We start from the raw sequence: 14348 nt of genomic DNA, 5'->3' as shown, positions 1-14348 counted from the left end.
GCGTCACAATATAAAGAAAAAGCCACCGAAACGATGTAATACCGCCGAAAGATACAACGAGTCTCTCTAGACCTGCACAAATAATGTGCCTGCGCGCTAAAGGCTTAATGTCTCCGTCCTCCTCCCGGAAAGAAAGAAAGAAAACATCTGGCACGGAGCACAGGAAAAAGCCTGCCGTTTATGCTGCGTAGCGAGCGCTGTTTCACGCGATGGCGGCAATCTCGCGGTGTCGACAAGCTTCGCCCTCGCGCAAAGTCGCCTCCGCCGTTCAGGGGGAATGGGGCGATAACGCGCTAGTGGCGCCATCCTGTTCTTCAAGATGCACACTTTGCAAGCACCGATTGCACCTCGCATGAAAACAATTCAAGAAAGACGTCGCCAACCGAGCCAAAACAACCTCTGCGCTCGCGTGCGTCACGAAGCTATGCTGCGCCTCTGACGGGCTTTCCTCGTGGGTGTGCGCTCCCTCCGGTGTTTCCGCTGCGTTTGTCGTTTCGTCCGGCAGCATGCTAGAATGCGAGTGACCTCCGAACGTGAAGAGTCTGACTGCAACGGCCCACCGCGCAGCGCCGCGGGGTGAGGAGTACTTCTTTATCTCCCATTGTTGTGCGCTGCTGGAGCGCCTCTTATCGGTGCTAACCCCGAGGCAGATTCCTTTATCAGCTACTCCACTAGGCCTGACCTATCTCGCTGCACTCGCTTTACAAGGTTGAGTTTTACGTCCTTCCTCACTATATCATGCTTTCCGTGACAGCGGGCAGAGCTTCGTTGCCACTTAGAAAGTATTCCATGCATCTATCACTCGTCGAGGCAGCCGAGTCGAAGCCTCCTTGGCAAACGGCGCCACGCGATTTCCTTCGGGGCTAATTAGTACCTGCAACCCCTCGCGCATCTTGCGAACGTGCCAGATAGCCGCCACAGAGACGACCTTTATAAAGGGCGCAATATTCAGAGTTACGTCGGTTGGGATATCGAACGCACTGATCACAACCGGTTCAACTGCCAGTGCAGGGCAATACACCGGCTAAGTTTCTTGGCGGCACGAGGTCAGATTGCCTCTTCCTTTTCTCCTTTCCTTCTGAATCTAAAGAGCGCTGTCGATTCCGACGACGCTAAAACCCCCTACCAAAACAATGAAATTGTAAAAGCTGTCCGCCGTGCTTTCTGCGCGTTGGACAACCTTACTGGAGCACAACTATTCTCTTCTGCAGTCGCAAATTATCATCGTCGCCACGTAATGCTGAAGGATGGAAGGACAGAGCAGGCAGAGGAAATGCGCTCAGGTGTCAAACCACGCTCGTGTTTTGGCTGCTATAAGCCTGCAGGCACACGAAAAATGGCAATGGAATAAAAGAAAGAAAGAACGGAAAAGAAACAGTATTCAGGCAAACAAAGGATCAGTGCCAGAGAGCAGAGACTAAAAATAGCGCATACAGGAAAGGCCGAATTCTAGAATAATTCTTACACGGGCCGTTGGTGCACGTTGACGGAAAGGGCGTAAGAGCGCTAAGAGGAGGCGAAGGGAATGAGTCGCACTCAATAGAAACAACGGAAATAAAGACTGAGACGAAGGAAGACACACAAGGACTCCTTTCGTCTCAGTCTCAGTTCGCGCTGTTTGTACTCAATGGATTACCAACCCGCCCAAGCTTATACAAACACAGTGCTTGTCTCGCTCCCTTCGTGCGTTACGTCATTTCTGTCAAAAAGTTGAATGCACATTGAAAGACTTGGCGGTCTCTGAGGTCAGTGAATTTTATTTACGCCACCAGCAGTCAGCAGAAGTGCAGTGTGTACAAATACATCGAATGAGATTATATTGCGGCCGCTGTTGATTCTTTTTGAGTGGGTTAGCTTAGACATTGGGACATGACAGGAAAAACAAACAGGTCAGCAATATGCTCTGTATGTCTCTCTGCGCCCTTGTCCCAATGTCTAAGCTAGCCCACCCAAACGGAATCCCACAAACTAGCCAAGAATCAAGCCATTCTGTTACTGATTACTTGGTGTTCTTCCGGTGTCCCGATGCCACTTTGCATGCAGCCTTTAGACTGTTGCCATTTCTTCCCTACCTGCCTTTCGAATGCACAAGAGCGGCGCTTATTGCAGGCTGTCATGCGGCGACGTTGCACCGGGGCGAGGCGCCTCCAGAATAAATCGAGGCACTCGTTGTGCTAGCAGGAACAGTGATGAATGTTTTCCTTAGATGCCTGTCAATACGAGGCGGTGCTTCTCGCGCTCTTCAGCGCAGTTGAAAGCAGCGCATCGTTTTCAATGCAGTTGTGACATTAATTCCGCACTGCTATATACATGCACGTTTTATTTTATTGATACAAGGTGGGATTCCCCAAAACGCATTAACCGCGCTCCTCGAAAAAGGAACGAAAATAAATCCGAATATGTGCACGGCAGCTGTCGTGACACAAACTGAAACATATATGAAACCAATACCAAATAAGGCGCCAGGCAAAGTCAGGCCGGAATGAAGCGCGAACGGCACCTGTGAGCAAAACAAAGGTTTTTTTTTAATCTGCGTCCTTCCAGCTGCAGAGTACAACTCGCCTGATTGATGTTTCTGACTGAAGGGTCCACCGAAGTGCATATTCATAAACAGGTTTCTGAGGAATATATCGCTGCAAAGTAGAAAGTACGGTACATCCGTAAACAACGCGAGGTCTTTGCTCTTCGGCTATCTGCGATGCATATAGCTTCACGAGCTGTTTTTTTGGACGACTAGCTCACCAGAAGTTATCGCGGCCCCTTGCCGATAGCACGCGCTCTCTCGTTTTTTTCCTTCCATTCAGATCCCACTTTCAGACGCGACGCACGAGCCAGCCAGGGACTGCAACGCACTTTCATTTTCGCGACTCTGTCGAACAGACGGCGTCGCAAATGGAGCCCCCGATGGCCCTTCCTCCGCTCAAGAGGCGACGGTTCGGCTCGACCGACATCGTGGTGCCGGAGATCTCTTTCGGTGAGTGAGCAGCGATGCAACCAGGTTTGCGCTTACCTTAATGAACAGGTCAAGAATAGAGGGCAGAGCTCACGGACGAGGAGAGGAGCATGAGCACATTGTGCGCGCGTTTAATTGCGAACACACAGTCAATAGGTTCGGGGTTTAAAGAAAGAGCTCTTCCCCATTTCGCTCGCCTAGAAGAAGCATCAAACAATACACAAGCCGAGAAAGCAAGCCTCCAACCCCAGCTCCAAGCCGGGATATTGGTTGCCTCGCAGTTCGCCTGAGGGCGCAGCCTCTCATATCGGCTATCTCGCTCGCCTTAATGAAAATTCTGTGCGCAGACGACTGCAGTTTTTCATCGATTTTGGGCAGTTCAGGCAAGTTCCGTTATTAAATTATTTACCAAGAACTTAACTTTAATAAGCTGCGCTGTGGTCAGAGCTTGAGCCAAAATTGACCACTGGTTTGCGCAGGACAATTTTTACAACCCAGACATATAAATATTAAACATCCTGTATATGCAGCAATTAACCCTCAGCCTTGTCTCCAGCGGCTGCGGAGCAACTGACCAAGGCGGCGGTCAGATCTGTGGCGCAGCGGAGGGTGCTAAGAATCTCTGGCTCCTGAGAGGCCGCCGCTGGAAGCTGAACCTGGTAACGTGTAACTGGTTTAACGCTAGAATTTTATCTAGTGAGGCTAGTTTAGCAATGCTGTTCGAAGAACTAGCGGGTATTAAATGCGATGCCACAGGGCTTAGTCATCTTAGGAGGACAGATGAGGCGTGTACAGTACTAAGAGGCGAGTGGGTACTGTGCTATCGTGGATTAGTGGACAGACGAGGGCTAGGTTTGGGATTCCTCATCACTCAAGATATAACTGGCAACACAAAGGAATTCTATAGTATTAACGAGACGGACGCAAGTGTCGTAATTAAGCTTAATAATTCTTTTAAACAGCGCAAAAGACGCGGACGCAGAAGGGACACACAGGACACACACAGCGCTGACTTTCAACTATGTTTATTCATGAAATTTACATGCATATGTAAATAAGGCTTGATGCGCGACAGGTGGAAAACAAATACAGTGCGCAAAAGGAGAAGAAATGAATGCTAATCGCGTTTCGCGCGCTTATCCAAGTACGCCCTTTCTTTCCCTGATAGCGCAAGAGAAGGTGTGCTGACGCAAAAATCACCCAGAGTTAAAAAGTTTTGAGCTTCAATTATTTCCCTTGTGGTTCGGTCCTTGTTTCTTCTAAAGCTTCGGCACTTATCAAACATGGGTTTGCAGACTTTCTTATTTTCCTTTGGACAATCAAAGCAGTGTAGCGGCAGGTTGCGGTCATTAGAGTTAGGCAAATTCCTTTTGTGTTCCCTTAATCTCTGATTTAGTCAACGTCCAGTTTGTCCCACGTACATTTTGCCGCAAGTTAGTGGAAGTTGATAAACCAGCCTTTCAATACAATCTAAAAACCTGCTTTGATGCTTTATGTTACATGCATCCCTTAGCTTAGTGATAATGGGGCTAAACATAGACAGCTTGCACGGAGCATCAGCTGTCTCGTCACTAAGCTAAGGGATGCATGTAAGATAAAGCATCAAAGCAGGTTTGTAGATTGTATTGAATGGCTGGTTTATCAACTTCCACATCTTGCGGCAAAATGTACGTGGGACAAACTGGGCGTTGCCTGAATCAGAGATTAAGGGAACACAAAAGGGATTTGACTAACTCTAATGACCGCAGCCTGCCGCTTCACTGCTTCGATTCCCCAAAGGAAAATAAGAAAGTCTGCAAAGCCATGTTTGATAAGCGCCGAACCTTCAAAGGAAGCAAGGACCGAACCACCAGGGAAATAATTGAAGCTCAAAGGATTTTAACTCTTGGTGACATTCGCGTCGGCACACCTTCTCTTGCCCTATCAGGAAAAGAACGGGCGTTTTTGGATAAGCGTGCGAAACGCAATTAGCATTCATTTTTGTAGCGAAAGCTACATTGGCCACGAACTGGCAGTTTCGCGGTGCTCGCAGTCCCACCGTGGTCGCACCGCACCACGTGACCAACCACGTGACGAATCACGTGGTTAATCAAGATTAACCAAGGCTAACTAAGTTATGCCTTAGCTTTCGCTACGTATATCCTGGCATAGCCGAGCTAAGCCACTGCCAATTTTTCTTTCTGATCTTTTTGCGCACTGTATTTGTTTTCCACTTGTCGCACACCAAGCCATCTCTGTATATACATGCAAATTTCATTAATAAACATAGTTGAGAGTCAGCGCTGTGTGTGCCCTGTTTGTCCCTTCAGCGTCCGCGTCTTTTGCGCTGTTAAAAAGAAGTATGAATCACCAAGTAGCCCGCTCGTCTACCCTTGTAAGCTTATACAGACAGAAGGTGGTACAGGCCTACGCGCCTACATCTAGCCGTGATGGCCAGACTGTCAAAAGCTTCTATGAAGACGTGGAATTGCTAATAAGCAAAATAAAAACGCAGTACACTGTGCTGATGGGTGACTTCAGTGCCAAAGTAGGCAAGAAGCAGGCTGGAGACCAGGAAGTGGGCGACTATGGGATAGGTTCTAGGAATAGCAGGAGAGAGTTATTAGCAGAGTTTGCATACGTGAATAATTTATGAATCATGAATGATTTTTTTCGCTAACAGGAAAAAGGAAGTGAACGTGGAAGAGCGCCAAAGGTGAAACTAAGAATGAATTAGACTTTGTACTATGGTCTCACGCTATATAGCATCGTACATGATGTGGAGTTCCTCGGAATGGTGCGTTGTAGCGACTATAGATGATGGCTAGGCTTCGAATTAGCTTAGACTTGAAGAGGGAACGGAAGAAGCTAGTGAAGAGGAAGTCAATTAATGAGTTAGCGGCAAGAGGGAAAGTACAGGAGTTAAGAATATCGCTGCAGAACAGCTTTCACTAAGAAAGACGATCTTAATCTTCAAACAATGAACGATAATTTCACAGCTATCGTCATGGAGTGCGCAGAAGTCGGCGGTATAGGACGGTTCGACAAGATACCGACAAGCTATCTCAGGAGACGAAAGATATGATTCAGAAACGCCAAGGCATAAAAGCATCTAACCCCACAGGCAGAATAGAACTGGCAGAGCTATCAAAGTTAATAAATAAGCGCAAGGTAGCCGACATAAGGAAGCTTAGTATGGAGAATCGAGCAGGCTGTAAATAATGGAGGTAACCTAAAAGCGGCGAAGAGGAAACTAAGCTTAGGTAAAACCCAGATGTATGCCTTAAGAGACAAACTGGGCAATGTTATTTGCAATATGCACAATGTATTTAAAGTAGCCGATGCGTTCTATGCAAATCTATACAGTATCCAATGTAATCAGAGAGTTAATGAGAGAGTCAGTAGCGCACAGGAGTGGGACATCCCACCAGTAACGAAAGAAGCAGCAAAGAAAGCCTTAGGAGCAATGCAGAGGGGAAAAGCCGCTGGTGAGGATCAGGTAACAGCATATCTGTTGAAGGACGGAGGGGGGAAGATTGTGCTAGAAAAACTAGCCACCCTGTATACGCATTGACTTATGACCTCGAGCGTACCAGCTAGAAATTTGGAAGAACGCTAATATCGTCCTAATCTATTAGAATGAGGACGTCGAGAGCTTGAAAAATTACAGACCGTCCAGCTTACTGTCTGTTGCCTACAAGGCATTTACTATGGTTATCGCTAATAGAGTCAGGACAACCTTAGACTGCAATCAACCATATGATCAGGCAGGATTTCGAAAAGGATACTCAACAACAGACCACACTTACATTATCAATCAGGTGATAGAGGAATGCGCGGAATAAAACCAACTCCTATATATAGCCATCATTGACTGCAAGAAATTATTTGACTTAGTGGAGACCTCAGCAGTCATGCAAGCATGGAGTCAGGATGGAGAACAGTCTTATGTGAGAATGCTGGAAGATATCTATAACGACTGCACAGCTACCATAGTCCTCCATAAAGTCAGCAATAAAATTCCAATCAGGAAGGATTACGGGCAGGAAGACACGATCGGGCCAATGTTTTTGGCCAATGAAGAATACATCAGTAATCTTCCATTCGCTGATCTTGCTGCCTTGCTAAGTCGCTGAGGGGACGAACTGCAAAGCATAATCAATGAGTTAGACGGGCACACCAGAATGGTGCGACTAAAAATTGACATGCAGAAAACGAAACTAATGCTCAACAGTCTCGCAAGGGAATAGCAGTTCACAACTGATAGCGACGTGTTGGAAGTGGTAAGGGAGTACGTCTACTTAGGGCAGGTAGTGACCGCTGATCCTGATCGTGAGAGGGAAATAAGTAGAAGAATAAGAATGGGGTGGAGCGGATATGGCAGATTGTCTCGAATCGTGAATGGCAGTTTGTCAATATCCCTCAAAACACAAGTATAAAAGAGCTGTATCTTACTAGTAATCACGTGCGGGGCAGAAACATGGAGGCTAAAGAAAAGGGTTCAACTTAAGTTAAGACAACGCAGCTAGCCATGGAATGAAAAATTATAGGTGTAACGTTAAGAGACCGGAAGCGGGCAGAGTGGGTGAGGGAACAAACGCGTGTTAATGACATCCTAGTCGAAATCAAGACGAAGAAATGAGCTTTGGGCAGGGCATGCAATGCGAAGCCAAGATAATCGCTGGTCCTTAATGGTGAGGGAGTAGATTCTAAGAGAAGACAAGCGTAGCAGGGGACGGTGGAAGGTTTGGTGGGCGGATGAGATTATAAAGTTTGCTGGAATACGGTGGGCGCAGCCGGCAAAGGACATGGTTAATTTGAGAGACACGGGAGAGGCCTTTGCCCTCTAGTGGGCGTAGCCAGGCTGCTGATAATGGTGATGACTGACTGACATCATGAAGACAGTTCTGGGCGCTTCGAAAATTTTTTTGAAAATTCGCGTCCAGAACTTCGGGCGCGGTGCCCGACAGAGTTAATATAAAGTCTAATGTGCAATGTACAGTAAATGCGCAAGTACAGCCCAAAAAGGGCGTGCGCTCCGCTGCAGTTCTCCAAAGTGGTAAGCCGGTCACGGCGCCCAGCAGCGGTCGGAGCATGCAACGCAGCAGCCAGTGCTTCGTGTGTCCATGTGGCGGTCGACGAAATCCTTCGCCTGAGACACCGGATGCATGGAACAGTGGAAACCGCGCTGGCCAAGCACGAGGAAAAAAGTGAGCCTCGAGGAAACCCTATAAAAACTGTAAGTCCCTTAGACGTCCTGCGGACGTCCATGGGAGTTTTAATGTCCATTGGGAAGGTTGCCCTGAAAAAATACGGCGCGTCAAACTAGTTCAGCCAAAAACCGTAAGAAGGCATACACGGCCAATATGGAAATATAAAATTTTATTCCTGCTTGCTCTGCTGGAAGTGGCCGCAATTAAAAATGCAGCAGAATATATCATCTACTGCGATAATCAAAGAAAGCATGACGTCGCATGTACGCCGCTTTGACGAAGTCAGAACACCGGCCAACATAGAAATGAACTTTTAAACTACGGTTCGGCTCCCACACTGGAGCCTTGTTCAGAAAAAGGTACAGACGGGAAAGGCTGGCTATTTACGCCTGAAAATGTCCCCTAGGCAGCGGGCGCATGCACTAGGCGTGTGTAGTACACCCCCGACCAGACGGGTTTCCGTCTAGCCCTCGACTTCATCAACTTACGCCGGTCGTATGGCGAAACAGCAATCACCGAAATCCGCCGGTTTACTTCCGTGACTACTCGAGTGGCATCATTCAAAGGGCATTTGAACTTCAACATGACATGCAAGACTCTTGGCCTCATTCCTCGGCCCCTCCGCCTCAACAGGCCCGTTGCAACAAGTTTCGCCTACAGCGTTGTCGCCAAGGCTGAACGACCTCTACTACAGGCAAGAATTTTGGATTGCAAACAAACAATTAGGAAACTAGAAAATGAAGCTTTCTTTCCACAGCGCCGGATAGAGCACCAGTACCCATCAGTTTTAGGCCATATTATCTGCAGCCAGAGCAGAACGGTGCAACGAAAAAAACTCAACAGGCTCACGCATCAAATATGCCTGCACGCAGCAGTGTCACTTGGCCAACAGTTCAAACCCTGTGCTCTTATGAGCCTGGTCCGCCTGAAGTGTTCGTACTCAACATGGGCCTAAACTTCAATGTGGCATCGGCACCAGACCAAAGAAAAATTGTATGCGCGGTGGAGAACGCAATACAAGGTGGAACCTTCCCGCCGCGAAGAAGCACGCACTCGCGCAATCGGCGCTCTTTCGAGGCTGCGGCCGCTTCAGGCCTCCTCGACACTGTCTTCAGTTCAGTTCAACGCCATCAAGCAGCTCCGGGCTAATTCCGATTTGGTCATTCTACCAGCTGACAAAGGAAATGTCACTGTTCTTCTCGACGAGGTCGACTACAGGAGAAAAATGCTGGCACTGCTGAATGACAAGAGCACTTACGTGCGTCTCAAGAAGGACCCAACGGCAAAGATGCAGACACCGCTGCAAAAGCTTCCATCGGACGTCTCTCGCGTGGTGCCACCCCGACTCAAGTCCCTCTACTTTGCGCTACTATGTCAAAATGGCTCAGCACTGGCGTTGTATAGCCTTCCTAAGATGCGCAAAGGCTATATTCCAATGAGGCCTATTGTGTGTTTCATCGGTTCACCCCTCTACTAACTGAAGGCACAGCGCACGAAGGACGGGACAAAGAAAGAGACAAACACCGCGCTGACTTACGACTAAAAGGCTTTATTGCTCGCACGCAATTAATAGGCGAAAAGGAGCACTATCAACAGATAGAACAGCATCAGTGATGATTGTAAAAAAAAACACAACAAAAGCACACAATCGCAACCTACACATAGCGAACTTAACTGTTAAGGTAGTCAATTTCTTTTTGTGTTAGCGTAACGGAAGGTTTGCTGATGCAGTTGTCAAATGTCCCCGGTGAATTAAAAAAACTTCCATGATTTCCCGCGTTAGTTGGTCCTTATTTTTATAGAGTATTGTAGTACGTCGAAAAAAAAAGGGTGCATTTACAGGAAAGCCAATGTATAACCAAATTGCTTTTCGGGTGTGGTTTTAGGGAGCGTTTATGCTCACTTAGGCGATCATTGAGGCAACGCCCTGTTTGGCCAATATAACAATGCCCACGGGATGGTTCTATCTTATAGACAACATTTTTACGGCACTGCACATAGGGTGATTCGTGATTTTTTTCCGCATTCGGCAGCTGGAGGTCCTTCACGGGTGACGGTTTTACACAAGCGCTGCAGTTTGGGGCAGAGAAGATAAATCTGACACCGGCTTTTCCTGCAATTCTTTTCAGGCTATGTGATACCTTGTGCACGTAAGGTATCACCGCGGGTTTGCGTCTTTTCCATTTTGTCTTTACTCGCACCTTAGCTAGCTCGAGAAATCGAGTTAATTTGGTATAAGTTCATTCTGTTTCATTATCCTAAAAAATTATGTTCTAAATTTGTTTGGCTGCTGTTTCTAATTGCTTTTCCGAGTAAAGTTTCCCCTCTGATTGTTCATCTCGCTTCGGTCTTACATTGGTTTCTCTTCTGAAACTCAACTTGATACGCTACCACCCTTGATCACAGCGCAATCTGTGGCAGCAACTACTCATTACGTTTCAAGAAGGCTCCTACCACCCTGAGATTAAAGCGCCATCTACGACCGCAACTAGAAAACAGCGCATATCGCATTGAGACTTGTAGCGTCGTCTACCATAGCATTGTAGAAGCAACCACCTGCCTCGTGCCAATGATGACGTCACGGTCCAATATGGTGGATAGAAGTGGAACTGTGTGAGTACGATGTCAGGGGACGAAATGGCGGTATAGTTTCGCTTTCTCGAATCTAAGATGGCGGTTATTAAAATTGGTTGTGCCCTCTCATTCCTTCCCCCTCACCAAAAAATGTCCTACAACAGGTAGGAAAACTGTCTTTTTGCGAGACCGCTATAGACGTATACATTCGTTCCGCTATATATACTCCGACAATGGGCACCCATCCGGGAATAGTTGTATACAGAATTTGGTAGGCAAATAAAACCCTATGGGCAGTGGTATATAAATAAAACCACAAATAAATAATAGGTAAACATTGTATACACGCATTTAATAATTGAAGCCTTACCATATAGCACCGCAAGCCGAATTCTAGGCACTCATTGACCCCCCAAACGAAGCAAATTCTGTTTGGGACATATCTTGAGAGGGTGCAACTCGACAATTTGTAGACGTGCATCGTAATTTCTCTTATAGATGGCGCTAGGCTGCGATGGTTCCGCTAGGTGGCGTGCGTGCACACGCAGCCGAGCATGGTGGCAATCCACCCCGTTTGAAAGGGTATTACATTCCGTTTCTCAAGACGAGGGGCGCGTTCTTCTTCGCTTTCATCATCTAGTAAACCAAACAGCTAACGCTCGTTACTTCAACTTCTTCCAGACGGTGGTGGCCCTTTTTTATAGTTTTCTGTGTAGCCCCTGTCAGTCAGAAAAAACACAAGACGTTCATCGAAATCGACATCAACATACTGCACTTCGGTAAGGTACCGTATGGTACAACAAGTCAAATAAATGCGATTTTTCAAGGTTTATTGCATGATATCCCACAACAAAGTTGCGGAATTGCAGTTGATGAAGCAATGTTCAGTTGTTTCAGGAAAATCTCAGAGGCGGCAGGGCACATACAACACAAAAATGCCCCATTTCCGGAACTATGTCTTCACGGGCAATGTTTCCATATGTAGCTAGTACAAGCAAGTCTTCGTGCACGGTGAAAGTAACATTTTTCGCATCCGTGCAAGTACATCATGTCTCGGCAATCCAGTGTGCATTAAACGATATAAATTAGGAGGGAAAGTCATCGAAATCAATTCTTTGTACAAACGTTTTCGCGATGAAGATAATAAAAACTCTGTTGAAAAACAGATTGCCAGAAATCGCACAGAAAGATATACCTCATGCATAAACACCCACAAACAAGGACGGTCAAAGAAGTTAGGAAACACAATCAGTGTGCGAAAAGCATTATTAATTTTGTCTGCAAAAAATGCAAGAAGTTTCCGGTTGGCAGTGCGCCGAAAAAACATAAATTGGGCAAGAATCCGCTGCACATGGTCTTGATCAACTAAACCTAGCCAACCTGCTATGACAGGTCGGAAAAGACATCTCGCATTGCTCCTGCGGATGAACCCCAAACAAAAATTGCAAATACTCTTTGGAAGCGGTGCATAGATAGCTTTGTGCAGTGAGTAGTGTGAAAAACATAATAAATTTTTGCTGCTACAGACATGTTACAGCTTGCAGCCTTGCCGAAAATTGACCGACCATGTGGGACGTATGTCTCGTTGGCCCTTTGGTTCAGGTTGAATAAATGTGGAAGTAGTGAATGCGATGCGGGATTTGGCTTTGTGGAGCGTCTAAGAGACGTGTACTTATGCGTACATGAGTAAATATAAGTATGGTAATTATGAATTACGTAATTGAGTTGGTGACGCTATTGCGTTCTACTCAAAGTCGAAGCTTAGCGTCCCCCAAGTTTTTAACCTTATAATAGCATGTGAAGTCATATTTCATGGAGTCCCGTCTAGCGAGAACAAATCATAGCCATTGGCAAAAAATTACGGAGGGCACATAAAACTACTTACGTGCCGTGAATGCGAAACCATGCACGCGGGGTGCTCGGCTGCGGTGATGGCGTATACTGTATACTCTATTGCAGTTCAGCGAAGCTGATCTCTCCACGCCGGTCTTTGTTACAGACCCACTTCTGAAGAAATTTTACTTAAGAAATTTTAAGTTTCTTTCTTTCCTGACAATGTAGGCACGGCCGATGACGTCGCGAAGTCACGGGGGGGGGGGGGGGGGAGGGGGGGGGGTTCGGTCCGTTTTTTGTGAATGGTCGGTCAACGCCGGATTTTCTGACTGATGAGCCGTACAATTCTTTCGCATTAAAAACCGACACTAGGCAAAATTTCAATGGAAGAAGAAACCATTGACGTCTCTGCTCAAATACTGGTGCCTTGGTCACAGTGAGATGAAAGAACATTATATGGGGGCCACTTTCTGAAGGTGCGGATGTATTTCTCTGGAATATTTCTTTGTGCCCGGTTAACCGTATGCAGTGTCGACTGAGCGTAGAGCGATTCCGCGTGAGAAAGCGTTTGTGATTTTTCCGAGACAATCACACGTGCCGCGTACCCAGTCGATGGCATGGCCAGCGTCATTGTATGTTCCGTTAAAGCATTGGAGCGAGTATTGCCTTGGTGTTGCGTGATTCGCCTCTTGAATATTCCTCTTCCACATATATATAGGCGGCTCACAGTCCCGACGGTGGTATCTTGTAGACAACTCCTGGGAATATAGCTTGCTCAATGGGATCCTTGACCAGTAAAAGATGCTGTCGTAGACTGCATGAAGGGATGTGGCGAAAAATCAATAATATATAGCAAAAAATGAGATGGCCCACTATATAGTCTTGCAGAACCTCGTAATTCACATTCTGAAGCCATGCAATAATAAGGTGTAATAACATGCATCTGGCTCAGCATATTTCCATTTTTTTTCAGTAAAATATGGTGCTTATCAGAATCAAAAGCCTTCCTGAAATTCCAAAAAATCCCTACGGCTAGTTTCTGTTGCTATAAGTTCTTGGCGGTCATTTCTCCGATCGACAAGAGCGTGTCTTCGGCTGATTTATGCTTTTGAAAACCATGGTGCTTTTCAGCCATTGTGTTATGTGTAGAAAAGAAATTTGACAGTAGCGCAAAAAATATTCTGCTCCGCAATCTTAGAGAAAACGGGGAGAAGCGAGAGTGGGCGGCAGTTATTGAAGTCATTTGTTGATCCACCTCTACGAAGCACAACTCGCGGTATTTTCATATTGTCTGGAAACACGCCAGTTACTAGCATGCGATTACATAATTGCTAATGAAACAGAAAGGGCTCGTGACGCAGATTTAATAGACCTAACATTTATGTTGTCATAGCCAAAAGAGTGATTAGATTTAAAAGAAGGTCCACCTCCACCAAAGGCGCAGTGTGGTTGAGGTAGCCGAAGATTTCTGCGCAAGAATAACAGGCCCTCCGAATCCAGGCGCAACGCTGAACTGCAACAATGTTCCACCCTCACGGGATTCTCGGATGGATGCACTATTCTCCATGGAAGAACTTGATGCTGCCCTGGCTTGTTGTAGAAGGTCATCATCACCAAGGCCCGATGGTGTGACGTACTCCGCACTTGCCAACCTTGGCCAAGAAGCTCGACGGGCTCTTTTGGACACTTATAACAAGTCATGGACTGCTGGCATAGTTCCTCATGATTGGAAGACCAGTCGTCTGGTTCCACTTCTTAAGCCGGGGAAATCACCGCTCGACCTTTCATCATACCGT

The 14348-nt window shown here is 46.7% G+C and overlaps 1 protein-coding gene across 2 annotated transcripts in view; it reads left to right on the top strand.

Annotated features, from left to right (window-relative positions):
- The first annotated feature begins 381 nt into the window (after positions 1-381).
- The window catches only part of LOC144124697 (uncharacterized), a 61351-nt gene continuing 47384 nt past the window's right edge, over positions 382-14348 (top strand). Inside the window, exons 1-2 of one of the 2 annotated variants that reach the window (XM_077657539.1) lie at positions 382-576; positions 2805-2974. In XM_077657539.1, the coding sequence (XP_077513665.1) occupies positions 515-576; positions 2805-2974 (232 nt within the window). In that variant the 5' untranslated portion in view covers positions 382-514. Of the gene's footprint in view, positions 577-2804; positions 2975-3462; positions 3613-7979; positions 8143-14348 lie in introns of those variants that run through there. The other variant, XM_077657538.1, reaches the window with a different exon arrangement.

The sequence above is a fragment of the Amblyomma americanum genome, chromosome 3 (genome assembly GCF_052857255.1).
Source record: "Amblyomma americanum isolate KBUSLIRL-KWMA chromosome 3, ASM5285725v1, whole genome shotgun sequence".
Classification (NCBI taxonomy): domain Eukaryota; kingdom Metazoa; phylum Arthropoda; class Arachnida; order Ixodida; family Ixodidae; genus Amblyomma; species Amblyomma americanum.
The sequence above is the reverse complement of the archived record's forward strand: the minus strand, read 5'-3'. Positions and strand labels throughout refer to the sequence as shown.